The sequence below is a fragment of the Carettochelys insculpta genome, chromosome 6 (genome assembly GCF_033958435.1).
Source record: "Carettochelys insculpta isolate YL-2023 chromosome 6, ASM3395843v1, whole genome shotgun sequence".
Taxonomy (NCBI): domain Eukaryota; kingdom Metazoa; phylum Chordata; order Testudines; family Carettochelyidae; genus Carettochelys; species Carettochelys insculpta.
Window position 1 is genome coordinate 93833752 of NC_134142.1, and position 22029 is coordinate 93855780.

Genomic DNA, 22029 nt, shown 5'->3' on the forward strand with positions numbered 1-22029 from the left:
GCCTGGGTCAGCTTACTCGGATTTGTGGGGTGCTCAGGCTGTGGGGCTGTGAAGCTGCTATGTAGATGTCTGTACCTGGGCTGAACCCTGAGCTGTGGAATCCAGTGACAGGGGAGGGTCCCAGTGCCCAGGCTGCAGCCTGAGCCCAAAAATCTTCAAAGCAATTTCTAGCTTCATGAGCCTGAGTCAGCTGATCTGGGCTAGCCATGACCATGCTGTGAGTCTTTTATTCCAGTGTAGAAATGACCTAAATGAAGGAGATAAGAAAGTTGGCTGATTTTGATTATAACATTCAGAGGCACCTGCTCCATCATTTATGTCTTTTGTGAAAACAAGGAGAAGTCCTGTGGCACCTTATAGACTAGCAGATTTATTGGAGCATAAACTTTTGTGGCAAAGACCCACTGCATCAGACACATGTGCATTGTGAGATTTTAGATATATTTTATTTTATTATAGTTTATCTCAATTGATAATACTGTTGCTATATCTGCCTAAATATTAAGGAAATTCAAAAGATATGTAAAAAGATAACTGTGTTCACTTGTTCTGTGAGCCTTCAATGATTACAGGAGGAAGACTTGAGAAGAGAAATTAATATTATTAAACATGAGCTGGTATCACATAAAGAAGCTTATGGTCATCTCCAAGGCTGCCGCCTTCCTCAGAAAGATCAACATATTGAGCAAAAGGAAAAGTTGCAGGTAAAATATGGAGTATTTCATGGTTGCAAAACTTCATATTTCTTGTAAATATGTCAGTGAAGAAGAGATGCTTTGGCAATGTTTGCAGTCCTGCTGTGAATGCCATATAATATAAGAAATTTAAACTGCTTTTTTGTTATATTTAATCATTTCTCCAACATAATGATCAAATAAGAGTCCAAAATTTACTGAGCATATAGTAGGTTTTTCCCTCTTAGTCAAGCCACTTCTCTCTTTCTGTTGGATCCAGAAAATGACTTGGGACAAAAGATGCCTGCAATAAAAGAAAACCCTTAACTAGAAATGTCTGACTAAATGGAAGCATTTCTCTATTTGGTTGCAAAGGAAATATGTATATCCAGAATGAGCACCCCTGGACCTCAGATTGGACTATCTTCTAAATCTAAAACAAAGTGGCTATTCACTCTATAAGGGTCTGTAGAGCAGCTATTTCAGCCTTTCATACCTGGGTGGATAATAGATCCCTTTTTTCCAACTCCATCACCCCCCAGTTCCTAAAGGTTTTGGCCAGGTTGTAGCTGTAAGTATGAGACCCAATCCCTCTTACAGCACAAAACTTACTCTGAACAAAATTAATGAGACCTCCTGTCAAACCCCTTGCCACTTGTTCATGGCATTTCTAGTAGCAGTTACCTCAGCCAGAAGGGTGGGTGAGTTGAAAACTCTAGTGTCAGAACCTCCCTGTACACTTTTTCTTAAAAATAAAGTTTATGTTTACTCTCACTTGAAATTTTTAAAAAATAGTCTCTAATTTTCATGTTAATCAATTAAATCTATTAATTTTCTTCCAAAATCCTATATACATAGGGATGAGGAAAAGCTTCACTTGGTTGTCAAAAGGGCAATAACATTTTACCTGGAACAAACTAAATCTTTCAGTTCTTCGTTGAGTGGTCCCCGTGGGTGCTCCACAATAGGTGTCAGGCTCGCCTGGCACCGCAGATCGGAATTCATCTAGCAGTTTCTGTTGGATCACGCATGCACCGACACGCGCCGCTCCCTTGCGCGCCCCCAGCCATGTGTGCGATCTGGTCCCCGCCAGTTCCTTCTCAGTCGCCATCGGCTGCAGACGGAATCCACTCCGGCTAAAGCCAGAGACAGATAAGATAGTGGTTTTTTATGTATAGTTCGTTTGTTTTGTCACTATTGAAAAAAAAAAAAAGAAAGAAGAGAAAGAAAGAGAATATTAGACAGCAGAGAGAAGAGGAACGAAGGAGAGAGGGGCAGGCAAGAAGGCTGTTAAGCCATCCGCTGCCCTGAAGGCCGTGAATGTTATTTTGGGTTAGAAAGCACTGATTAGTGGCTAAGTACCCTGTTAATAGTAAAGACTCACCGCGATGGCTTCTTGGGGGTTTAAGAAGTGTGAGTCATGCCGCGAGGCTATGCCGGCCTCTGATGGGCATAGTGAATGCATTCACTGCCTGGGAGAGTTGCACGTAACCCAGAAGTGTTCCCACTGTGCTAAGCTTACAGTCAGGGCCAGGAAAGACAAGAGAGATGAGGCTCAAAATGATCTTGTTTGATAAGGCTCTCCAGCCCGAACCGCTGGAGAAGCCTCACGCAGAAGGGCCCTCTGGGTTGCGTAAAAGGAAGGAAGCCTCTTTGACCTCCTCTGTGCAGAAGAGGAGGAAACTCTCCCCAGCTCGATCCTTGCCGGCGGGCCCAGCGGGCAGGACAAGCGGAACACAGAGCCCCCAGCCACGAGCTCATGAAAGCGGCAGCGCAGCAGCGCACGTGGCAGAGGCCAAGCCTCTGATTACACAACAGGCGGCACAGAAGGCGCTGCGAGCACCAGTGTGGCAAGCGCTGGAATTGGCGGCACCGGCTTCCGCGGTGCCGATGGCGCAGGGGCACCTGGCACGGAGCCTATTGGTGCCGGAGGAAGCTACCCGCGCGGCACTGCCGCTGACGGTGCTGAGCGCAGCGCCAACAATGGGGCCGAGATCCCCGGCACGGGAGGGGGCGGCCCCCACCCCACAGGGGAGGGGCAAGGCAAAAGCAAAAACTCGGCACCTTAGTCCATCTCCAGGCAGGGCCGCGCTGCCCTTATCACCCAGCCCCACCTCCCCCCCAAGATACACACGCCGCACCGCCGGGCTGTAACTCCACCGGCTTATCTCGGGCCTCCCTCTCCGTTCCTCCAGCCAATTTCGCCGTGGCTCGGGCCACCTTCACCATTTTTGGGCATGGATCCCCTTGAGTACTATCACAAACCAGCTTCACCACTATCTATGTCGTCACAGAGGTCCCGCTCTCCCAGACATCGTGGGTACACTCCCCAATCATGGTCCAGGTCTCCATCACCGGGCCCTTGCCCATGCTGCTGTGGTCGTCCTCATCATGCTGAACACAGACACCGTAGGTCTAGATCCAGGGGCAGGTCCTCTCCTACTACTCGTCAATACTCCCGTGTACACTCTCGCTCTGGGATGGGAACACAGTTGTCCCAGGGGGAATTAGGTCCAGAATCCCGAGACTTCCCTTCACAGTCCTCCAGGGAGCAAGTATATCACTGAACTCGGGAGCCAGAGGATTTGGGGGAGGTTTACCCCAGCGGTTCCTCCTCATCCTCCCCAGATGAGGCCATGGCCCCCGGGGATGTCTCCCCTCCGGATGACCTTAAACAATTCCAGGAGCTGTTCAAAAGAGTAGCTTTCATGCAGGACATTCAAATAGCAGAGGTGCAGGAGAAGCACCATAAACTCCTGAAAAATTTGAGACCACTGGCTTCATCTAAAATTGCTATCCCGCTGGACGAAGCCATTATGGAGTCAGCCACTAACATATGGCGGACTCTGGCCTCTATTCTGCCTATGAACAAGAGAGCGGATAAGAAGTACTTCGTCCCAGCCAAGGGCATGGAGTTCCTCTTTAGTCACCTGCAACCCAATTCTTTGGTGGTCGAATCGTCCCAGCAGAGGTCGAAGACATCTCAGTACAAATCGGGGGGGTCAGATAAAGATGCTAAGAAGCTGGAGCTGTTTGGCAGGAAGGTCTATTCCTCCTCTACCCTATTATTGAGAATGGCAAATTATGCGGCACATCTATCAAACCATAACTTTGACAATTACTCTAGACTCACTCCCCTCATGGATTCACTCCTGGAGGACAAGAAGCCAGTGTTAAAGGCGATTGTCCAAGAGGGCTATGCGTCGTCGTGGACGGGAGTCCAGATTGCCCTGGACGTGGCGGACACAGCAGCACGTTCAACAGCCGCAGCAGTGGTCATGCGTAGGGAATCCTGGCTCCAGACGTCTGGTATCCCCAGAGACCTACAGGCGAAGATCGTGGATCTTCCCTTTGATAAGCAAAAGCTGTTTGTGGACTCAACCGACTCGGTCCTCCACTCCAGCAAAGACTCGAGGGCCACACTTAGGACCTTGGGTATTTATACTCCCCCATACAAGAAAAAGAAATTTTATCCTCAGCAAAGACGCTATGCTTACCAACCACAGCGCGCTCAATATCAGCGAGGCTACGACCAAGGGCACCATCAACAGCAGCAGCAGTACAGGGCTCCCAGGCGACATTCTCAACAAAGCCGTACACGCTCGGGACAGGCCCAGAGACAGCAAGTTTGACGGGTATGTCGGGGGCTGCACTATCAATACCATCGCTCAATGCCATTCTCATCTCATGTTCCACCATCGCCTCAAACCATTCCACTCCCAATGGCAAGAGATCACCACAGACAAATGGGTGCTAGAAATTATAGCCACGGATTACACGATCCCTTTCCAGTCACTTCCACCGACGAAGCCTCCCGCCCAGCCTCATCTCAGGGACACTGCCCACGAGGCGAGGCTGAAGCAGGAGGTAGATCACCTCATGTTCATACGGGCGGTGGAAAGAGTGCCGGAACAATTCCAAGGGAAAGGTTTTTATCCACGCTACTTCCTAACAGAGAAGAAAACAGGAGGCTGGAGGCCGATTTTGGTTCTACAGGGCCTCAACCGTTACTTGCGCAAGCAACGCTTTCGGATGATCACAGTTGCCTCCATACTTACGGCACTGGACGATGGAGACTGGTTTGCAGCCCTCGACTTACAAGATGCTTATTTTCATATAACAATCCACCCGGCACACAGACGCTTCCTCCGCTTCACGGTCGGCGGGGAACATTTCCAGTACAGGGTTCTTCCATTCGGCCTATCCTCAGCACCCAGAGTCTTTACCAAAACCCTGGCAGTGGTATCAGCCTACCTGCACAGACAGGGGGTGTTTATTTTCCCATATCTGGACGACTGTCTACTGAAAGGGGCCTCAAAGGCAGAGGTCCTACGTATGATACGCGTCACCGCGAACACGTTTACTTCACTGGGCCTAGTTATGAACCTCACAAAGTCAAAGACCGAACCCACGCAAGATATAGAGTTCATAGGGGCACGCATAAACTCTATCACAGCAAGAGTATACTTGCCTGATGCCCGCTTCCGCACCATCAGCTCCCTTGTGCAAGTCATGACGTACAGCCCCACGGTGCCGGTCCTAACGTGTCTGCAACTGTTGGGGCACATGGTGGCAGCGACGTTTGTGGTACAGAATACCAGGTTACACATGCGAAGCCTGCAGCATTGGCTGGCGAGTGTTTACAAACCGGCATCCCACACTGTCCACAGGGTAGTGTTGCCCACGACGGAGGTGTGCAGATCCCTAGCGTGGTGGGAAAATCCCGAGAATCTGCTAGTGGGGGTGCCTTTCCACCAACCACAAATTTCTATTTTTCTTACTACCGACGCCTCCCACATAGGATGGGGAGCGCACATTGGCAGCAAGGTGACGCAAGGGCTATGGTCCCCTGTGGAACAGACACTGCACATAAACATACTGGAGCTCAGAGCAGTGTTCAACACGTGCAGACATTTTCAAGAATACTTGCATGGCAAAGTTGTCGGGATCAATACCGACAATACCTCCACTATGTTCTGTATCAATCGACAAGGAGGGGCACGATCCCGTGCGTTATGTGCAGAAGCAGTCCAATTGCGGAACTGGTGCATCGCCAACAACATAACGTTGAAAGCCTCGTACTTGCCGGGCGCCCACAACGTGAAGGCAGATCAGCTGAGCAGGCGCTTCGCACTCACGCATGAATGGCAGATCCACTCCAACCTGCTACGGCGCATATTTCGTACATGGGGGTTTCCCCAAGTCAATTTGTTTGCCACCCAGTACAACAAGAAGTGTCCCCAGTACTGCTCCAGAGCAGGAATAGGGCGGGGGTCCCTGGGGGACGCATTCATGATTTCATGGAAGGGCCCTCTACTCTACGCGTTTCGCCCCACAACGCTTATCCACAAGGTTCTGCAGAAAGCCAGAAGGGAGAGAGCTCGCATGATACTCATAGTTCCAACTTGGGACTGGCAACAATGGTTTCCCTTGCTTCTACGCATGTCGGATTGTCCACCACTCCCCCTACCGGTGGCGCCGGACTTACTCACGCAGGCTCAGGGGTCCATAGTGCACCCGCATCCTCAGGGACTGAGCCTACAAGCATGGTTAATCCATGGCTCAGCGCCTTAGAGAGCACGTGTACGGAGGGAGTACAACAAGTCTTGGAGTGTAGCCGAAGGACCTTCACCAGGAGGACTTATGAACAGAAATGGACTCGATTTACAGCCTGGTGTTCTGCCAAACAGTTAGCTCCCCTTGACGTTCCTATAACTGTAATACTAGAATACCTATTGGACCTCAAACGAGACGGGCTTTCTCTATCCTTGCTAAAGGTCCACCTCGCTGCTATATTAGCTTTTCGGCATACAGAGGAAGGGCCCACTGTATTTGCCCACCCTATCGTCACAAGGTTCTTGAAGGGGCTGGTAAACCTGTATCCCCCTTGAAAACCGCTTCCGCCGTCGTGGAGTTTGGACTTGGTGCTCAGCACGCTATCGGGACCACCCTTCGAACCATTAGCCATGGTACCCTTCCGACTCCTTATGATGAAAACAACCTTCCTCCTTGCGATTACGTCAGTCCGCAGGGTGAGCGAGCTCGCGGTAGTGATGGCAACACCGCCCTGCACAGTATTCTCAAAGGAGGTGGTAACCTTACGGTTACACCCAGCCTTCGTTCCAAAAGTTTCCTCATAGTTCCATCTTAACGAACCAATAATTTTACCCTCGTTTTACCCGAAGCCTCACAGCTCCAGCAAGGAGGTGCGCCTACATCTCCTAGACGTGAGAAGGGCGTTGGCCTTTTACATAGACAGAACTAAGTCCTTCCGGAAAACGGACAGGCTTCTGGTGTCTCTCGCTCCCAGGTCAAAAGGGGAAGGCCTCTCTTCACAGAGAATTTCAAAGCACATTGTGTCCTGTATAAAAATGTGCTACGAGCTTCGAAAGACCGCTTTGCTGGCCCTGCCTAGGGCTCACTCCACCAGGGCGGTGGCGGCGTCAACAGCCTTCTTCAAGGGCATCGCGTTAAAAGACGTCTGTAGAGCGGCGACCTGGTCATCCTACGACACCTTTGCCAAGCATTATGCCCTGCATCGGGTATTCGAGGAGGATACCTGTCTGTCGACAGCAGTCCTCTCGGGGGCAAGCTGCACATGAATCAATTACCCGCCTCTTTACTTGGGTTACTGCTGGGTAGTCACCTATTGTGGAGCACCCCCGGGGACCACTCGAAGAAGAAAGAGAAGTTACTCACCTGTAGTAATGATGGTTCTTCGAGATGTGTCCCTGTGGGTGCTCCACCACCCGCCCATCCTCCCCGCTTCGGATCTCTGTCTGGTGTTTTTCAGGAGCATCCGAGGCGGTTGGTCAAGGAACTGGCGGGGACCGGATCGCGCACATGGCCGGGGGCACTCAAGGGAGCGGCGCGCATTGGCACTTGCGCGATCCAATAGAAACTGCTAGAAGAATACCGATCTGCAGCGCCGGGTGAGCCCGACGCCTATTGTGGAGCACCCACAGGGACACATCTCAAAGAACCATCGTTACTACAGGTGAGTAACTTCTCTATTCTCTGCATAACTACTTGAAGTGGTTAGAAAGAACTAGGGGCCAACCACATTCCACTCAGAGAATCTCTTCCTGGAGCTCTTTATTCATTTAGGCTATGTCTATGCTACAGAGATCTTTCGAAAGAAGCTCTTCTGGAAGATCTCTTCCGAAAGAAGTTCTTTCGAAAGAGTGCATCCACACACAAAAAAGCGGATCAAAAGAGTGATCTGCTCTTTTGAAAGAGAGCGTCCACATAATCCCTGCTCTTTCGAAAGAACAGGCCAGGGATCGAAAATGAAGACTGTTCTTTCGAAAGAAGGGCCCTATGGAGCATGTACACACATTTTCTTTTGAAAGAAGCCCTCAAAAGGGGGCACTCTTCCTGAAATGGGAAAGGAAGAGTGATTTCGAAAGGAGCACCACATTCTTTTGATTTACTTTTGAAAGAATGCTTTTTGTGCGTAGACGCTCCCTGGGCTCTTTCGAAAGAGCCCCCTTCTTTCAAAAAATCATTTGAAAGAACTTGCTAGAGTAGACACAGCCTTACTGTGCTACTACCTGGCTAATACCATCTCACATTCTACTAGGCTGTGTCTACACTAGAAAGATTTGTAGACAGAAGGGGCCTTCTGTTGACATAATTCAGGGAGCATCTACATACATAAAGCATTCTCGTGACAGAGTCTCGACAGAACTCTGCATTTATCTCAACAGTGTTATCCATTGAAAATTTGAGGAATAATGGTCTGTTGACAGAAGTGCAGTGTAGACACTTCTGTCGACAGAGAGGGCTTCTGGTTCACCAGGCAGCCAGGTTTGCAGAGCTCCTGGTCAGCTGTTCTGTCAACAGAGGACAGGGCAGTCTGGCTACTCTCTGTTGACAGAGCAGCTTGCTCTGTTGATCTGCTTTTGTGTGTAGATGCACTCTGTCAACAGACATTAATGTCAACAGATGCTGATGTGATGGAGTGGTGGGTGCATGTGTGTGTGTGTGTGTGTGTGTGAGAGACAGGCTGAGCAGCTCACACATGCTGCAGATGACCCCCTGCTGTCTGTAACCTAAACTGCCAGGTAACACCTCTGTCCCTCAACAGAGAGCAGAGCAGAGCCCAGCAGGGTTTGAATCTGAGGCAGCAATTGGAAGTGGAGGGGAGAGTTGGAAGGCAACTAGCCTGTGCTGAGGAGAGGCTAGACCCCAGATGGGGGCACCACCTAGGCCCCCTGTCCCCAAGATGGATTGGGATGACTGTCTCTGCCTGCTGTACTGACACCTCTGCACTACACTGTGTCTCTGCCGACTTAAAAACTTCCTTTTCTACCTGCTGAGTGAGCAGCACTCCTGGCTGCAGACAGTGCAGTGCTTGGGGACCTCTGAACTCCATTACAGTTTCTAGTGTAGACTTAGCCCTAGAGTGCAGGCATCTTCTGCAACTTTCCTGACACACATGTTGATTCTAGACATTTGTAAAGCAGTGACTTAGTCATTATTCCACATTTTTGCTTCTCATTACATCCTTTCTGATTAGTCCAAATACAGTGCTAGTTCATAGACTCCAAACTCACCTCCAGGAGTTTGGGGTGCTGGTGCAGGGCAACAGTTAGGGTGCTGGAGCAGTCTTAAGTCTGGGGCTTAGAGTTGTAGTGTGGTATCTCGGAGGTAGTTAGGGTGTGAGAAGGAACACAGGGCTAGGATAGGGGAAGGGTGCAGACTCTGGGAACAAGTTAATGTGCAGGAGAGGCTCGGGGCTAGGGCAGAGGGTAGGGTGAAGCGCCTGGAAAAGAGTTAGGGGTGCAGAAGGTGGCTCAGGGCTGGGGCATTGTGGGGTCTGGTAGGAGGCTCAGGGTTGTGGTGTGGAGTCTAGGAGGGAGTTAGGGTCTTAGGGTGCAGGAAGGAGCTTAGGGCTGGGGGTTGATGTGGGAGCAGGGAGGGAGTTAGAGTGTGTGTGAGGGTGCTTAGTGCTGGAGCAGGGGGTTGGAGTATGGGGAGCTTATTTGACCCAGCTCCCCTTTGGTGGGCAGGGAGAGCAGGCACCAATCCCCTTCTCTAGTTCCATTTGTTTAAACTCTTCATACTGTCACCACCACAGATACACCTTTAATGTGTGAGGGTTGGATTTGGGGACCCACACAACTCAGAGCAGATGATCAGCATAAGAGGCTTGACTACGCATCAGCCTATTTGGGTTGAGGACAGTCAACTCTCAACCTGTCTGCGTTGAGGAAATGTCTGTATACTTTCTATCGTTTATTGGAAATAGGTCCAAAAGGTCTTGAAGGACAACATAACCTATATATTCTGTATCACATGAGGAGGGGGCCAGCCCTTCCTCCCTGTATGCTGAGGTAGTAAAGCTCTGGAACTGGAGCGTCACCAGTTGTAGACTTATCTTGGAATACAAAATGAGATACCCAACAATCTCAGCAGGCACATCTCCCAGGACTGTGTTTGGGGTTTGAATTCTTGGATTTTTTAATCAAATCTTTCTGACTCTGGGGTTTCCAAAAATAGACTTCTTTGACACTGCTACTGGCAAGAAATGCAAACACTTTCATTCAAGGAAGGAGTTAGGCCCTCTCTTTTTAGGAAAACATGTTCCTCCTTCCGTGGACAAGAAGCCTGCTATATGCACTTCCTCCAATTCCTGAATTTGACAATAATAAACAAAATCAAGCAGATTTCTGGAGTTCTTTGAGATGTGTTCCCCTCAGAGTGCCTGTCCTCCTTATCTTTTGTTTTGAAGTTTCCTTGGGAGACTATGAAGTAAAAAAGGATTTGAAAGCTCTCACCTATATAGCTTTGGAGCAAGGCACATGCACAAGCTGAAGAGGCACTACCCCCAAAAATCTCTGATTAAAGGGGTATGGTGTATGAGCACACCTGAAGTGGAATGCTTGCATGGACTCCTATCTTGAAAAACACCAGTTATTGCACAGGGAAAGTAGCCTCCCCTTTCATTAAAAAAGAATCAATCACTTTCATAATTAATAAAAGCTTAAAAGTGGGATGTAACTGCTCCCTAAAGTCTCCAAAATCAAGAGACAACTAAGAATGTAAAGCTCTTCTTTTTTTTTTCCAAAGTTAATTTCATCTTTTTCATGGCATTGGGGGTCTGAATATTTGAGCCTGGCTGTACTGGGAATGGAAGAAAAAGATGCAACAGATTGGAGGAACAGTGGGAGAAAGAGGGAATGTCAAATAACTAGCCTCTTCTGTATACCTTGTGGACCTGATTCTTTGTTATATATACCCGTCACTCCATTTAATTCAAAAGAATTACTCTGATTTACACCAGTGGGGTAAAAAAGTGAACAGAGCCTCCCTGCTAAATCTAATCTGAATTTTTGATATATAGCTCTGAATATATTTTCTTATCTCTAATTAATAAGGTAGCTTTCTCACATTTTATGCCAGAATGGTCAAGAGCAGCTGAAAATCAACGAAATACAGACTAGACAGAAAGAAAATGAGAATGCACAGTCTACAATAAAAAATGATCATATTTCTGGTCCTGGACAGGAAGATGATATTGAAATAAAGAGTATTGTAGGCAGCTCTTCAAACGTTGATAAAGTACAAAGCAAACAATGTAATGGAATTGGATGCACAGCAGAGACATACAACATTGTTGCCAGAGGTATAAATACTTACAATTATCCTGTATAATGAGAGAGATTCAGTGCCCAAAATCAAATTCTTTAATTAAATTCATGGTGTCAGTAGGTGCCAGTTTGTATAAAGTAAACTCGGGTATCGGTTTGTATGCTCCACCGCCCCTTTTTGTGCAATGTAGTCACCGTTTCAATGTGAGGATGGGTTAGAAGAAACTTGCTTGTCCCCAGTTCAAGTACTGCAGCATTGGGAGGGAAAACTATTCCCTTCTATCAGTATAACTTTGTAGGAGATAGGCCTGCACTAGTTCAAAATGTAATAGTATAATTACTATTCTATTCAGATCATGTCAACAAACATGTATGTATCATATAGATCCTTATATTTTAGATTAGTTTAGTCTACTTTTTGGAACCTGCCCAAGAAATGGGACATATCTCAGCCTAACCTTCAAAATGACAGCAACGCAAAGTCAAAACTTTAAAACCTTCAAACCTATATGTTGTTTTTTTGACTCTTCTCTTTTCTTGCTAACTAATAGAAATAATGTCCATAGTATTGGAATATACTTACAATGAACAGCTTCTGTATCAAATGCCTTCGGTTTCCTTCATTGTTTAGTCACTCATAAATAATAGCATTTTCCTATGGCATGCACATTGTCCCTTAAATAGGATTGATAAATTGTAGATCAGCTGGACTAAGAGCAAAATTACACTAGTAAACTGGTGACTTCATTTAAACTACATGAAGGATGAAAAAATAAGAAACTGTTTCATTGCAGATGCCATTATCAGCTATTCAGACAACTACCCAGTATTAGTATTACACCCAAATCATATATTACTTAAGATTCATTTTTTTTAAAAAACAATTAGTAAAATTTGAAGTTTATTGTTTTCTGTTTGAACATTATAAATATTTTGCAAAATACACTAATACTATATTTGCCTCTAGGAACTTTCTGATATTTAGATAAAACTATTTCATGTATGAAGACAATGAACATTAAAGAAAATATTAATATATATTGTGAACTGCATTTTGCAAATAAATTAAATCTTCAGATTTTTTGTCCCTAATTATAATATTTTCATTGTAACAGATTTACAACTTCTTGAAAAGCATGAAGGTGAAATTCATACTGCTAGCCTCTGTGAAGAAAAACAAAAGGAGGCTTCTCTGGCCAAAACCCTCTGCACAGATATTGATTTAATTACTCAAGGACAGACCACAGAAGTATGTGTTGCTGAGTGCAAAAAGGCAGCAAATATAGGAAAAACAGACAAAATGTTCCCAGAGATAAACAATGCAAGCACAGAACTCAAGCCACAAGACAGGTCTTGTACATTGGCAAAACTCCCAGAAAACACAAGAAAGATGCTCCCTGACAATATGGAAGTACTTGGTGTCTGCAGTATGGATGCAAGTCAACAGACAGACTCCAGTAAGCATTCATTTGGTGATACTTCAGATGAATTAGTTTATAATGGAAATGATAAGGCAGATGCCACACAGAATGGCAAAGATACCTTTATATATGAAGCGCCCAACAAAGAATCCAGACAGGCTATTGGCGCAAAAGACAGTTCTATAACTGAGAGAACTACAGACAGCAACCAAACCATGGCTGAATTTAATTTTGCCTCCCTGTCTCAAGTTACAGGAAATAGTCATACAGAATTCCAAAAATGTGACTTACAGGAGTCTAATGACACTTTAGATGATAAACACAGCAAAACAGAACAACTCCATCTATTAAACCAAAGCTCCAGTTATGTATCATCAGATATATTTCATACAGAAATTCAGAAGAAACCGAACAATGACACTGCAAGCAAAACTAACAGAAACTGTGCATTGAACAGTACACGTGATACAATGGGTGATGCTCTAGTTCTGCCTGCTTTCTGTGATAATGCAATGGTGAGCACTGACAATACACAAGAAAATAACATGAATATGTCTCTGTTAGAGAATTTCAGTTTAAGTACTGAAAAAACAGATAAATGGATAAATCTGAATGATAAGCATAGCAACCAAAATGAGCAGGATATTTCTGCACAGACAGAGAGCAATACAAATATGTATGTATGCACAGATGCTGTTTTGCCTCTGAACACTGAAAATATATGTGCTTCACAGACTGTTTTTCATAAACAAAGAATTATAAACAAAATTACCACTGATAAACAAATGTCCTGTGAAAAAGTTGAAGTAAATGATTTTCAGATATCCAAAATGAAGGATGGACAGTCCTTTGTGATTAATGATAACGTAATAGAAAATACGTTGTTGAGTGAGAATAGAGAGTTATTAAGTACTACAGTTCCAGGAGAGAGAATTGCTGAAGGTCGCCTGGAAGAATCATGTTCTTTACTCATACAGCCATCTGCAGATTTAGTAAATAGAAGTGGAAGGTCATCCTTTGATCTTGCAGCTTCAGATAAAAAACCTGAGAAAACTCCAGCATACTTAAGTTTTTCAGATCTCAGTCCTTGGTTGAAAGTAAATCAAGTTGAAAGTCAAACAACTTCCGAAGGGCCTTTCCATTTGAAAGAGAAATTACTATGTATACCAGAAAACAAAAAAATTCGTTCAAAAACACAGAGTGAAAATCTGAGCATAAATGTTATCGTAACAGAAAGAGGACTAGGTAAGAGAAATAATTATTTACATTTTAAATTATAAGAAGAATATAACAGAGAATAAGTATGTAGGAAAAAATAAATATGGAAGCTCTCTATTCATTTTAAAGTAGTCTCAGAAAGGAAGAATGTTAACCTTTGATAATTTTAGCTATTATCTCGGAAACTCACATGACCCATGGGGATCTCCCGGAAAAGTTTCCTTCCAGGCAATCCCCATGGGCCACCCGTCTACATGGCTATTTTGGAGTCCGGAAAAGCTTCTTCTGGACTCCAAATCACATGGCCATATGCAAATGAGGCATGGAAAACTTACATCCATGCCTCATTAGCATCTTCTGGGCTGCTCATTACCATATGGAGACACAGCCCATTTCTATGTCTAAACTTCAGGCTTCTGTCAGGAGACTAGAGGTCTCTCAACAGAAGTCTGCTGCGTGGGGAGTGTTCTGCCGACATTCTTGTCTTCCTCTTTCTATGAGGAAGAAGGGATGTCTCAGCAGAGGGGGCTTTCCCAACATTTCACGCCACATGGACGGGCAAATTGGAAAAGTCTCTCCCAAGAGAACTGTCGGTAGGAGATAAGCAAATGGACTGCGCAATTTGTGTATCTTTTGCCAACAGTTCTTGACAAGACACAACCTAAGATGTCAAGTATCGGAGGGGTAGCTGTGTTAGTCTGGATGTGTAACAGCAACGAAGGGCCCTGTGGCACCTTATAGACTAACAGAAAAGTTTTGAGCATGAGCTTTCATGAGCACAGACTCACTTCATCAGATGCACCTGAGCGATATTGATATTGATAATGTCTGTAAGAATTAATTTTAGTTACCCTGGCACTGATTTTGTTTCTTAAAAGGAGGAAAAGTATACATTTTATTTATTCAGCTCATGTGGGTACACAAAGTTCATATTTAGTATTCACCCAGCTTTTGTGTATGCATAATATCCACCAAATTGTCACAACAGAAGTTAAAAAAGCCTCAAAACCCTTCTAAGAGGCATATCTGTTTTTCTTTCCCAAAGCATCAGAGTAGAATCTTCTTTCTCATTTTTCATCATATTCTGTTTATTTTGTGTGTGAGTGTGCATCTGGGTTAATGATATACATTAATATAACCAAACAAGCTATTTCTGGTCCCAATTCTAAGAGGCATGAGGCATCCCACAACTAACATTAATTTCCATGATTGCTGAGGGCAGTGAACACTTTCCAAGAGGTGTTCATCACCTCCCACGATCACACACTAATCCCCTTCGTTGTAGTGCACATAACCTTTGTGAATGGGGTTCCTCTTGCATCAAAAACCATTAGCATGGATGCAGCTATCCACATTTGGGAATCGTGATGCTGGATTGAGGTCTAGGTCTCTGAGCCATATTGATATTGACAATGTCTGTAAGAATTAATTTTAGTTACCCTGGCACTGATTTTGTTTCATAAAAGGAGGAAAAGGATACATTTTATTTATTCAGCTAATAGGACAAACACAGAACAGGTCAATTAATTGCATCTATGTGTGTTAGTTGAGAAATCTCACATCGTAGGTTCTGTGGCACCTTATAGACTAACAGAAAAGTTTTGAGCATGAGCTTTCGTGAGCACAGACTCATTTCATCAGATGCATCAGGTGCTCAAAACTTTTCTATTAGTCTATAAGGTGCCACAGAACCTACGATGTGAGATTTCTCAACTAACACACATAGATGCAATTAATTGACCTGTTCTGTGTTTGTCCTATTAGCTGAATAAATAAAATGTATCCTTTTCCTCCTTTTATGAAACAAAATCAGTGCCAGGGTAACTAAAATTAATTCTTACAGACATTGTCAATATCAATATGGCTCAGAGACCTAGACCTCAATCCAGCATCACGATTCCCAAATGTGGATAGCTGCATCCATGCTAATGGTTTTTGATGCAAGAGGAACCCCATTCACAAAGGTTATGTGCACTACAACGAAGGGGATTAGTGTGTGATCGTGGGAGGTGATGAACACCTCTTGGAAAGTGTTCACTGCCCTCAGCAATCATGGAAATTAATGTTAGTTGTGGGATGCCTCATGCCTCTTAGAATTGGGACCAGAAATAGCTTGTTTGGTTATATTAATGTATATCATTAACCCAGATGCACACTCACACACAAAATAAACAGAATATGATGAAAAATGAGAAAGAAGATTCTACTCTGATGCTTTGGGAAAGAAAAACAGATATGCCTCTTAGAAGGGTTTTGAGGCTTTTTTAACTTCTGTTGTGACAATTTGGTGGATATTATGCATACACAAAAGCTGGGTGAATACTAAATATGAACTTTGTTAAAAACATTTGTAAACTTACTCTGGTAAAATGTGAAAAAGGAAAAAGCATATATAACAATTTATTTTGCAATAAATCTGCTAATTAGATTTGATTACTTTAATGAGAAGTGTTGTTTTTAAATTCAAAATAACCTTTATCAAGATAATTGTTAGAGGTAATTTTTGTTTCTATATGTTAAGAAAATACACTGTATTATTTTTACAACTTCCACAATTGTACTAAGTGCTTTTTCTAAAGAGCTATAGGGTAAAATTTTTGAATGGACCTAAATGATTTAGGTGCTTAAGTCCCAGTGACTTCCCCCAAAAGTTACCTTAGCACTTTTGAAAAATGTTATCTTTAGTCACTGCTTCACAGAATTTGACTTCAAACAAACAGAACACAGCAAGTAAGAACACTTAACAAAATGAAGTAAGAGGGGGGAAAAGAGTAACTACATTTATAAAAATGAGCTCATGTGGGTACATATGTTTGTTATGCACGTCTTGGTGATTTCTCTTACATCTCTGCATGCCTGGGTTTGTGCATATAATTTTTCTGTAATGGTAAGCTATACCTCTACTGACTAATAGAATAGTTGTTCCAGTAAATACTCCCTTAGGCCTGAGTGGCTCTTCCATGGAAGAATCTATGAGCTAAAGTAGGAGAACTAAAGAAACCCTGACAGGTTTCCATCTCTCTCACGTACTCCTCTCCCAGCTCTTGATGGAATGAGCCATACTTCCGCCTTCGAATCTCACTGCTCTCTTTCTGGGGGCTTTTATACTTCTGTTACGGGGGCTCTAGAGGCCCAGAAGACTTCTCTTCCTCTGCACCATGGCAGCAGAACTCCAAAAAAGCTATGCTAGTAGTGCTCCTTCTGGTTGAAACTATCCTAACAATTTCCTCCTATATGGACAGAGCTTCGAAGAGTTAGTGTGACCTTATGCTATATCAACTTTTTTAGATATAATCTACAAAAATGTGGGTGGATGGAGATGATAAAACCCACCTCTCCTTCCATCAGCCTGTCTGGTCTCACTGACTGACCTATCCAACCCTTGTGCATAGGTCTCAGCTCTGATCACAGCCCTCAGTAAGGTGCCAAGAAATGAGTATTATGTTTTTCTGTCAACAAATGTCCTTGAAATTATCTGGGCCTGAGTTAATACAAATTTTCAAAACATACAACCCAATTGTAAAAGTTACTGTATTGATAAATAGAAGACAGTAAACCCTGGAGTTAGCAGACTTTGGGAACAATGGATGTCTGCCACCCCCTCGCCTCCCTTGTTCCCGAAGTCCACTAAATCCACCAGATCCCCCCACCAACCAAAGAAAGTACATAAATGCTGGCAATTCACTAGGGCTGTCGGAGCCATGGCTGGAGGAGCTGCTGCAGCTGGAGGAGCCACTGCTTCTAGCCGCTATGGCTGGAGAGGCAGTGCATAACACTAAAGAAAAACAAGATTAGATATTAAGAAACAAACAAAAATGTATGCAGAGTACTTTGTTTAGCAACAACAGTAGTATTGTTTACTGTACACATACTCTATTTGCTGTATTTATTTGTATTTACTTTCACTATACTCTACTTACGGAAAATATAACTAAAACGTACTTCTGGTTAAAATGTCAGTTATTTGAGAGTTCCTGATGATAGAGTGCCAGATATGAAAGAATTTATTGTATCTCCATCCACACTTTCCATGAGGTTGGTTTCCTCCTCTGTTGCCTTCCTCAAAAATGTCCCCATCTCAGAAATCTGCATGGCAGGAACCTGGGAGTCTGTGCATACCTTCTCAGATCACTATGCAATTACCAGGAAATCTGCTTTCAACTTTCTGCTTTGGTGCCACATTATTGTCAGCTGTAACAGACAACTTCAAAGTCCCAACTTTCCATTTAGGATATTGCTCAGGAGACACCTACAGTGGAGCACCAATACATACCCTACTCAAAGAAGAGGTTACTCACCATGTGCTGTAATGATGGTTCTTTAAGATGTGCCTCCCTGTGGATGCTCCACAACCTACTTCCTCCCCTCTTATTTTGCAGTTCCTATCAAGGATTCTGTTAGAGAAGGAAGTGAGGGGAGCATTCGCCTGGGCATGCCTGTTAGGCTCCTAGCAGAGCATGGGGACAGGGCATGAGTGGGCTGAATGGACACTGATACCAAAGTTCTGTCAGGGATGAGTGAAGGGATGCAAATGCACCTACAGTGAAGCACCTATAGGGGGGACACATCTGAAAGAACCCAGGCATGCCCAGGTGAGTGCCTAGAGATGTTGAATCTGTAAAGTCACAGTCTGGTATTTTGCTTCTGCCTCTGTCTGTTTTGGTACTACAGTTGTAATGTTATTCCTCAAGAATATAACTTTTTTGGGCATGAAGAGGATGAAAAATACAGTAGTTGAGTTGTTCTTGATCACTAACAGTTACTGTACAAAGTAACTTTCTCTTCGTTGCAATTATTTACCAAAAATGTCATTTTAATACTAGGACTTTTGTAATTTGTTATTAAAATAACATTTGTTATTAAACATTTCTTATTAAAATAATTCTTGATGCTCTTTTACTGAAACAATTTCTGGCAATGAGATCAAAGTGTAGAAAAGCAAAGTATAAATGAGGTAAAAATGAAAAATTCAGTTATTTTAAACAAACGCTTGGTTCATAAGATCAGAGATAGTCCAGAAGTTTAGTCACTCTAAAATTAGTGCCTAGCAAATGAATTGCAGTTGTTACCATTTCCTTTTTGTCAATCAGATTTTACCAGTATTAACAGAGTTGCCAACACTTTGAATACTTCGAGTATCCATTGTGGCCCCAAGAGAGATCCCACTGAAGAATGGAATGCAATAGCAAAGACTTTTTATGATTCTTCTCTTCCTACAGAACATGTAAGTCAATTAAAAATATTGCAGAGCAGACCTTGGTGAGGTAATTCCACAGATATGTGTACAACTGTATGCATCTGGATGCTTTAAGACCTAGTCGATCTCCAAAATAATATCAAGAGGGCAACATGGCACCATTTTTCACAATTAAGGTTGATAGAAAACAGCAGGAAAAAGTCACAGCATATAAATCAAGCCGATGCTAGCCATAGTCAGTCTGTTTTTGGAGGAGAGGGTGAGGTAGTTCATTATGTACCTCAATAAAAACGATCACCTACAATATAAAAAGACAAGCATATATGTTCCTTTTGTTTACTTATTTTAGTAATATAATTCAGAAGATACATTAGCTAGTTTGTCCAAGCTGCAATAAAATACATACTGCTGTTTGCTTTTTGAATATGTTCATTATAATCTTTGTTTGATAAGGCAGAATATTCATATTTGCATACATCAATGTATGCGTAAGCAGAGACATTGAGAGGAAACCTATCATTCCCTAGAGTCGATTGGTCATGTACAATGAAATTAGCCATGCATTGCATTTTGGAGATCTTTGTATTTGTAACATAATTTGCAAAACCTGAAAAAAAAAGCACTGAGTCTGGTTTCTGTCTCAAAACAAGAAGTTCTAGGGCACAGTATTAAACATACCTTCAAGGGCTGATTATTTATGTTGGTAAGAACTTTAGAAGGTCTAAGATGGTTAAAACACATTTTAGAAATAATTACTGGGAAGACACTGGGCAGTCAGCTGATTGGTTTCAGGCATGTTTATGCAGAGGTAACTATACCGACATCTTCATGCGATTGACCAAGGTTATAGGTCTACTGCTTTTTAATGGCTCACTTTCACTATTATTTCAGCATAATTTCAATACTATTCATTCCTGTATTCGGTAGTAGCACTCCTTCCTTCCTTTTAGATAAATCTCAAAGGGTTGTATTGAATAACTCCTCAGCCTCCCAAAAACAACATTTCCATTTTATTACTGTTCTTTTTCGACAAACCTGAGGCCACCTGCAAAAATGAATTGGGCTGCATGCCCATCAGTATACTCATGATACTCAGCGCTGTCTCGTTTGCTTAAATCACATCCCATTGTGCTTGCACTAGCCACAAGACAGAGAGGGGATTAAAAGATAGAGATGAGCTGAAGTTACTGCTGAGTGGCTGGGAGTGGTGCTTGGATAAGCTGGCAGGGATTATATCCACCCCTTTTAAAGTTGGAAATGCCACGTATTATCTTTGCTGAAACAGTAGATCAACGTCAGCTACAGCTATACAAGAGTTTGCATCATTTCCTTTAACATACAAACTTCCAACTGCACTTATACACATTGTTGTCACTTCCAACCTAGAGTACTGAACTGTTGTCAGCCTATGGCTATTCATGAAAGCCAAGTAAAGGCTTCAACTGGGGGACAATGTAGCAGCTTCCTTTTGTGGATTAGACATGTGAGACATAATCAGTGGATCTTGCTGACTTTTGACCTCAGATACATTTCAAAGTGTTGAATCTGTAAAGTGACAGTCTGGTATTTTGCTTCTGCCTCTATTTGTTTTGGTACTACAGTTGTAATAAGTTATTCCTCAAGCATATAACTTTTGCGGGCATGAAGAGGATGAAAAATAGTTGAGTTGTTCTTGACCCCTAACAGTTTATAGTCCTATCATATAGAATACAACTGTACTAGTCATGCTATGACACTAGCTAAATTGAATTCTAGCACACACTAAAAACCATTAGTCGTGGGTGGGGGAAGAAGGAAAGCTATTTTTGTTGTTATTGTTAGTTGAACCAATTAATTCTAAAATATTTCTTGAATTTCCCGATCCAGTTAATTAATTCTGAGATATGTCTCATTCACTACATCTTGAATGGAAAAGGTGCACAGCTAAGGTCTACAAGGATAGGGGCTCTCTCCTAAAGACCTCATAATGTGCATGCAATCTGTTACTCTGGTTATATAAAGTAATTTCTTTTTTTATATATATATATATATATATATATATATATATATATATATATATATATATAAAAACACAGAAAAAAATAGAGGCTGTTAGAGCCAGATAGTTAAACAGTCATAAACCAGGAAATTACAAAGGTAAAGCAAATTATTTCTGACCTTTGTATTTATGCATTTTAATAGAATCATAGAACGCTAGAACTGGATGGGATCTTGAGAAGCCATTGAGTTCAGTCCCCTGCACTGATGGCAGGACCAAGCACCACGTAGATTATCCCTGACAGATGTCTAACCTGCTCTTAAATAGTTCCAATGATGGAGAATCCACAACCTCCCTAGGCAATTTATTTCAATATTTAACCACCCTGACAATTAGGAAGTTGTTCCTAAATGTCCAACCTAAACCTCCCTTGCTGCAGTTTAAGTTCCATTGCTTCTTGTCTTACGTGAGGTTAAGGAGAATAATTTTTCTCCCTCCTCTTTGTTAACAACCTTTTAGGTACGTTAAAGCTATTATGTCCCTTCTCAGTCTTTTTTTTTTCAAGACTAAACAAACACATTTTTTTCCGTCTTCTCTCGTAGGTCATGGTTTCTAGACCTTGAATAATTTTTGTTGCTCTTCTCTGGACATCCTCCAGTTTTCCCACATCCTTCCTGAAATGTGGTCCCCAGAACTGGCCACACTGCTCCAGTTAAGGCCTAATCAGCACAGAGCAGAATGGAAGAGTTACTTCTTGTGCACTGCTTACAACACCCCTTTTAATGCATGCCAGAATGATTGTTGCAAAAACACCCAACGAACCAGGACCGCTCCTCCTCCCTGCCCCGCAAAAAAAAAAAAAAAAAAAAAAAAAAAAAAATCACACTGTTGACTCACATTTAGGTTGTGGTCCACTATGCCCCCTAGATCCCTTTCTGCAGTGCTC

At 43.3% G+C, this 22029-nt stretch overlaps 1 protein-coding gene across 1 annotated transcript in view; it reads left to right on the forward strand.

Annotated features, from left to right (window-relative positions):
• The window catches only part of CCDC73 (coiled-coil domain containing 73), a 123436-nt gene extending 102365 nt beyond the window's left edge, over window positions 1–21071 (forward strand). Inside the window, exons 12-15 of the mRNA XM_074998539.1 lie at window positions 573–704; window positions 11082–11304; window positions 12385–13955; window positions 18950–21071. Coding sequence (XP_074854640.1) covers window positions 573–704; window positions 11082–11304; window positions 12385–13955; window positions 18950–19171 — 2148 coding nt within the window. The 3' untranslated portion in view covers window positions 19172–21071. The remainder of the gene's footprint in view (window positions 1–572; window positions 705–11081; window positions 11305–12384; window positions 13956–18949) is intronic.
• Window positions 21072–22029: the final 958 nt, after the last annotated feature.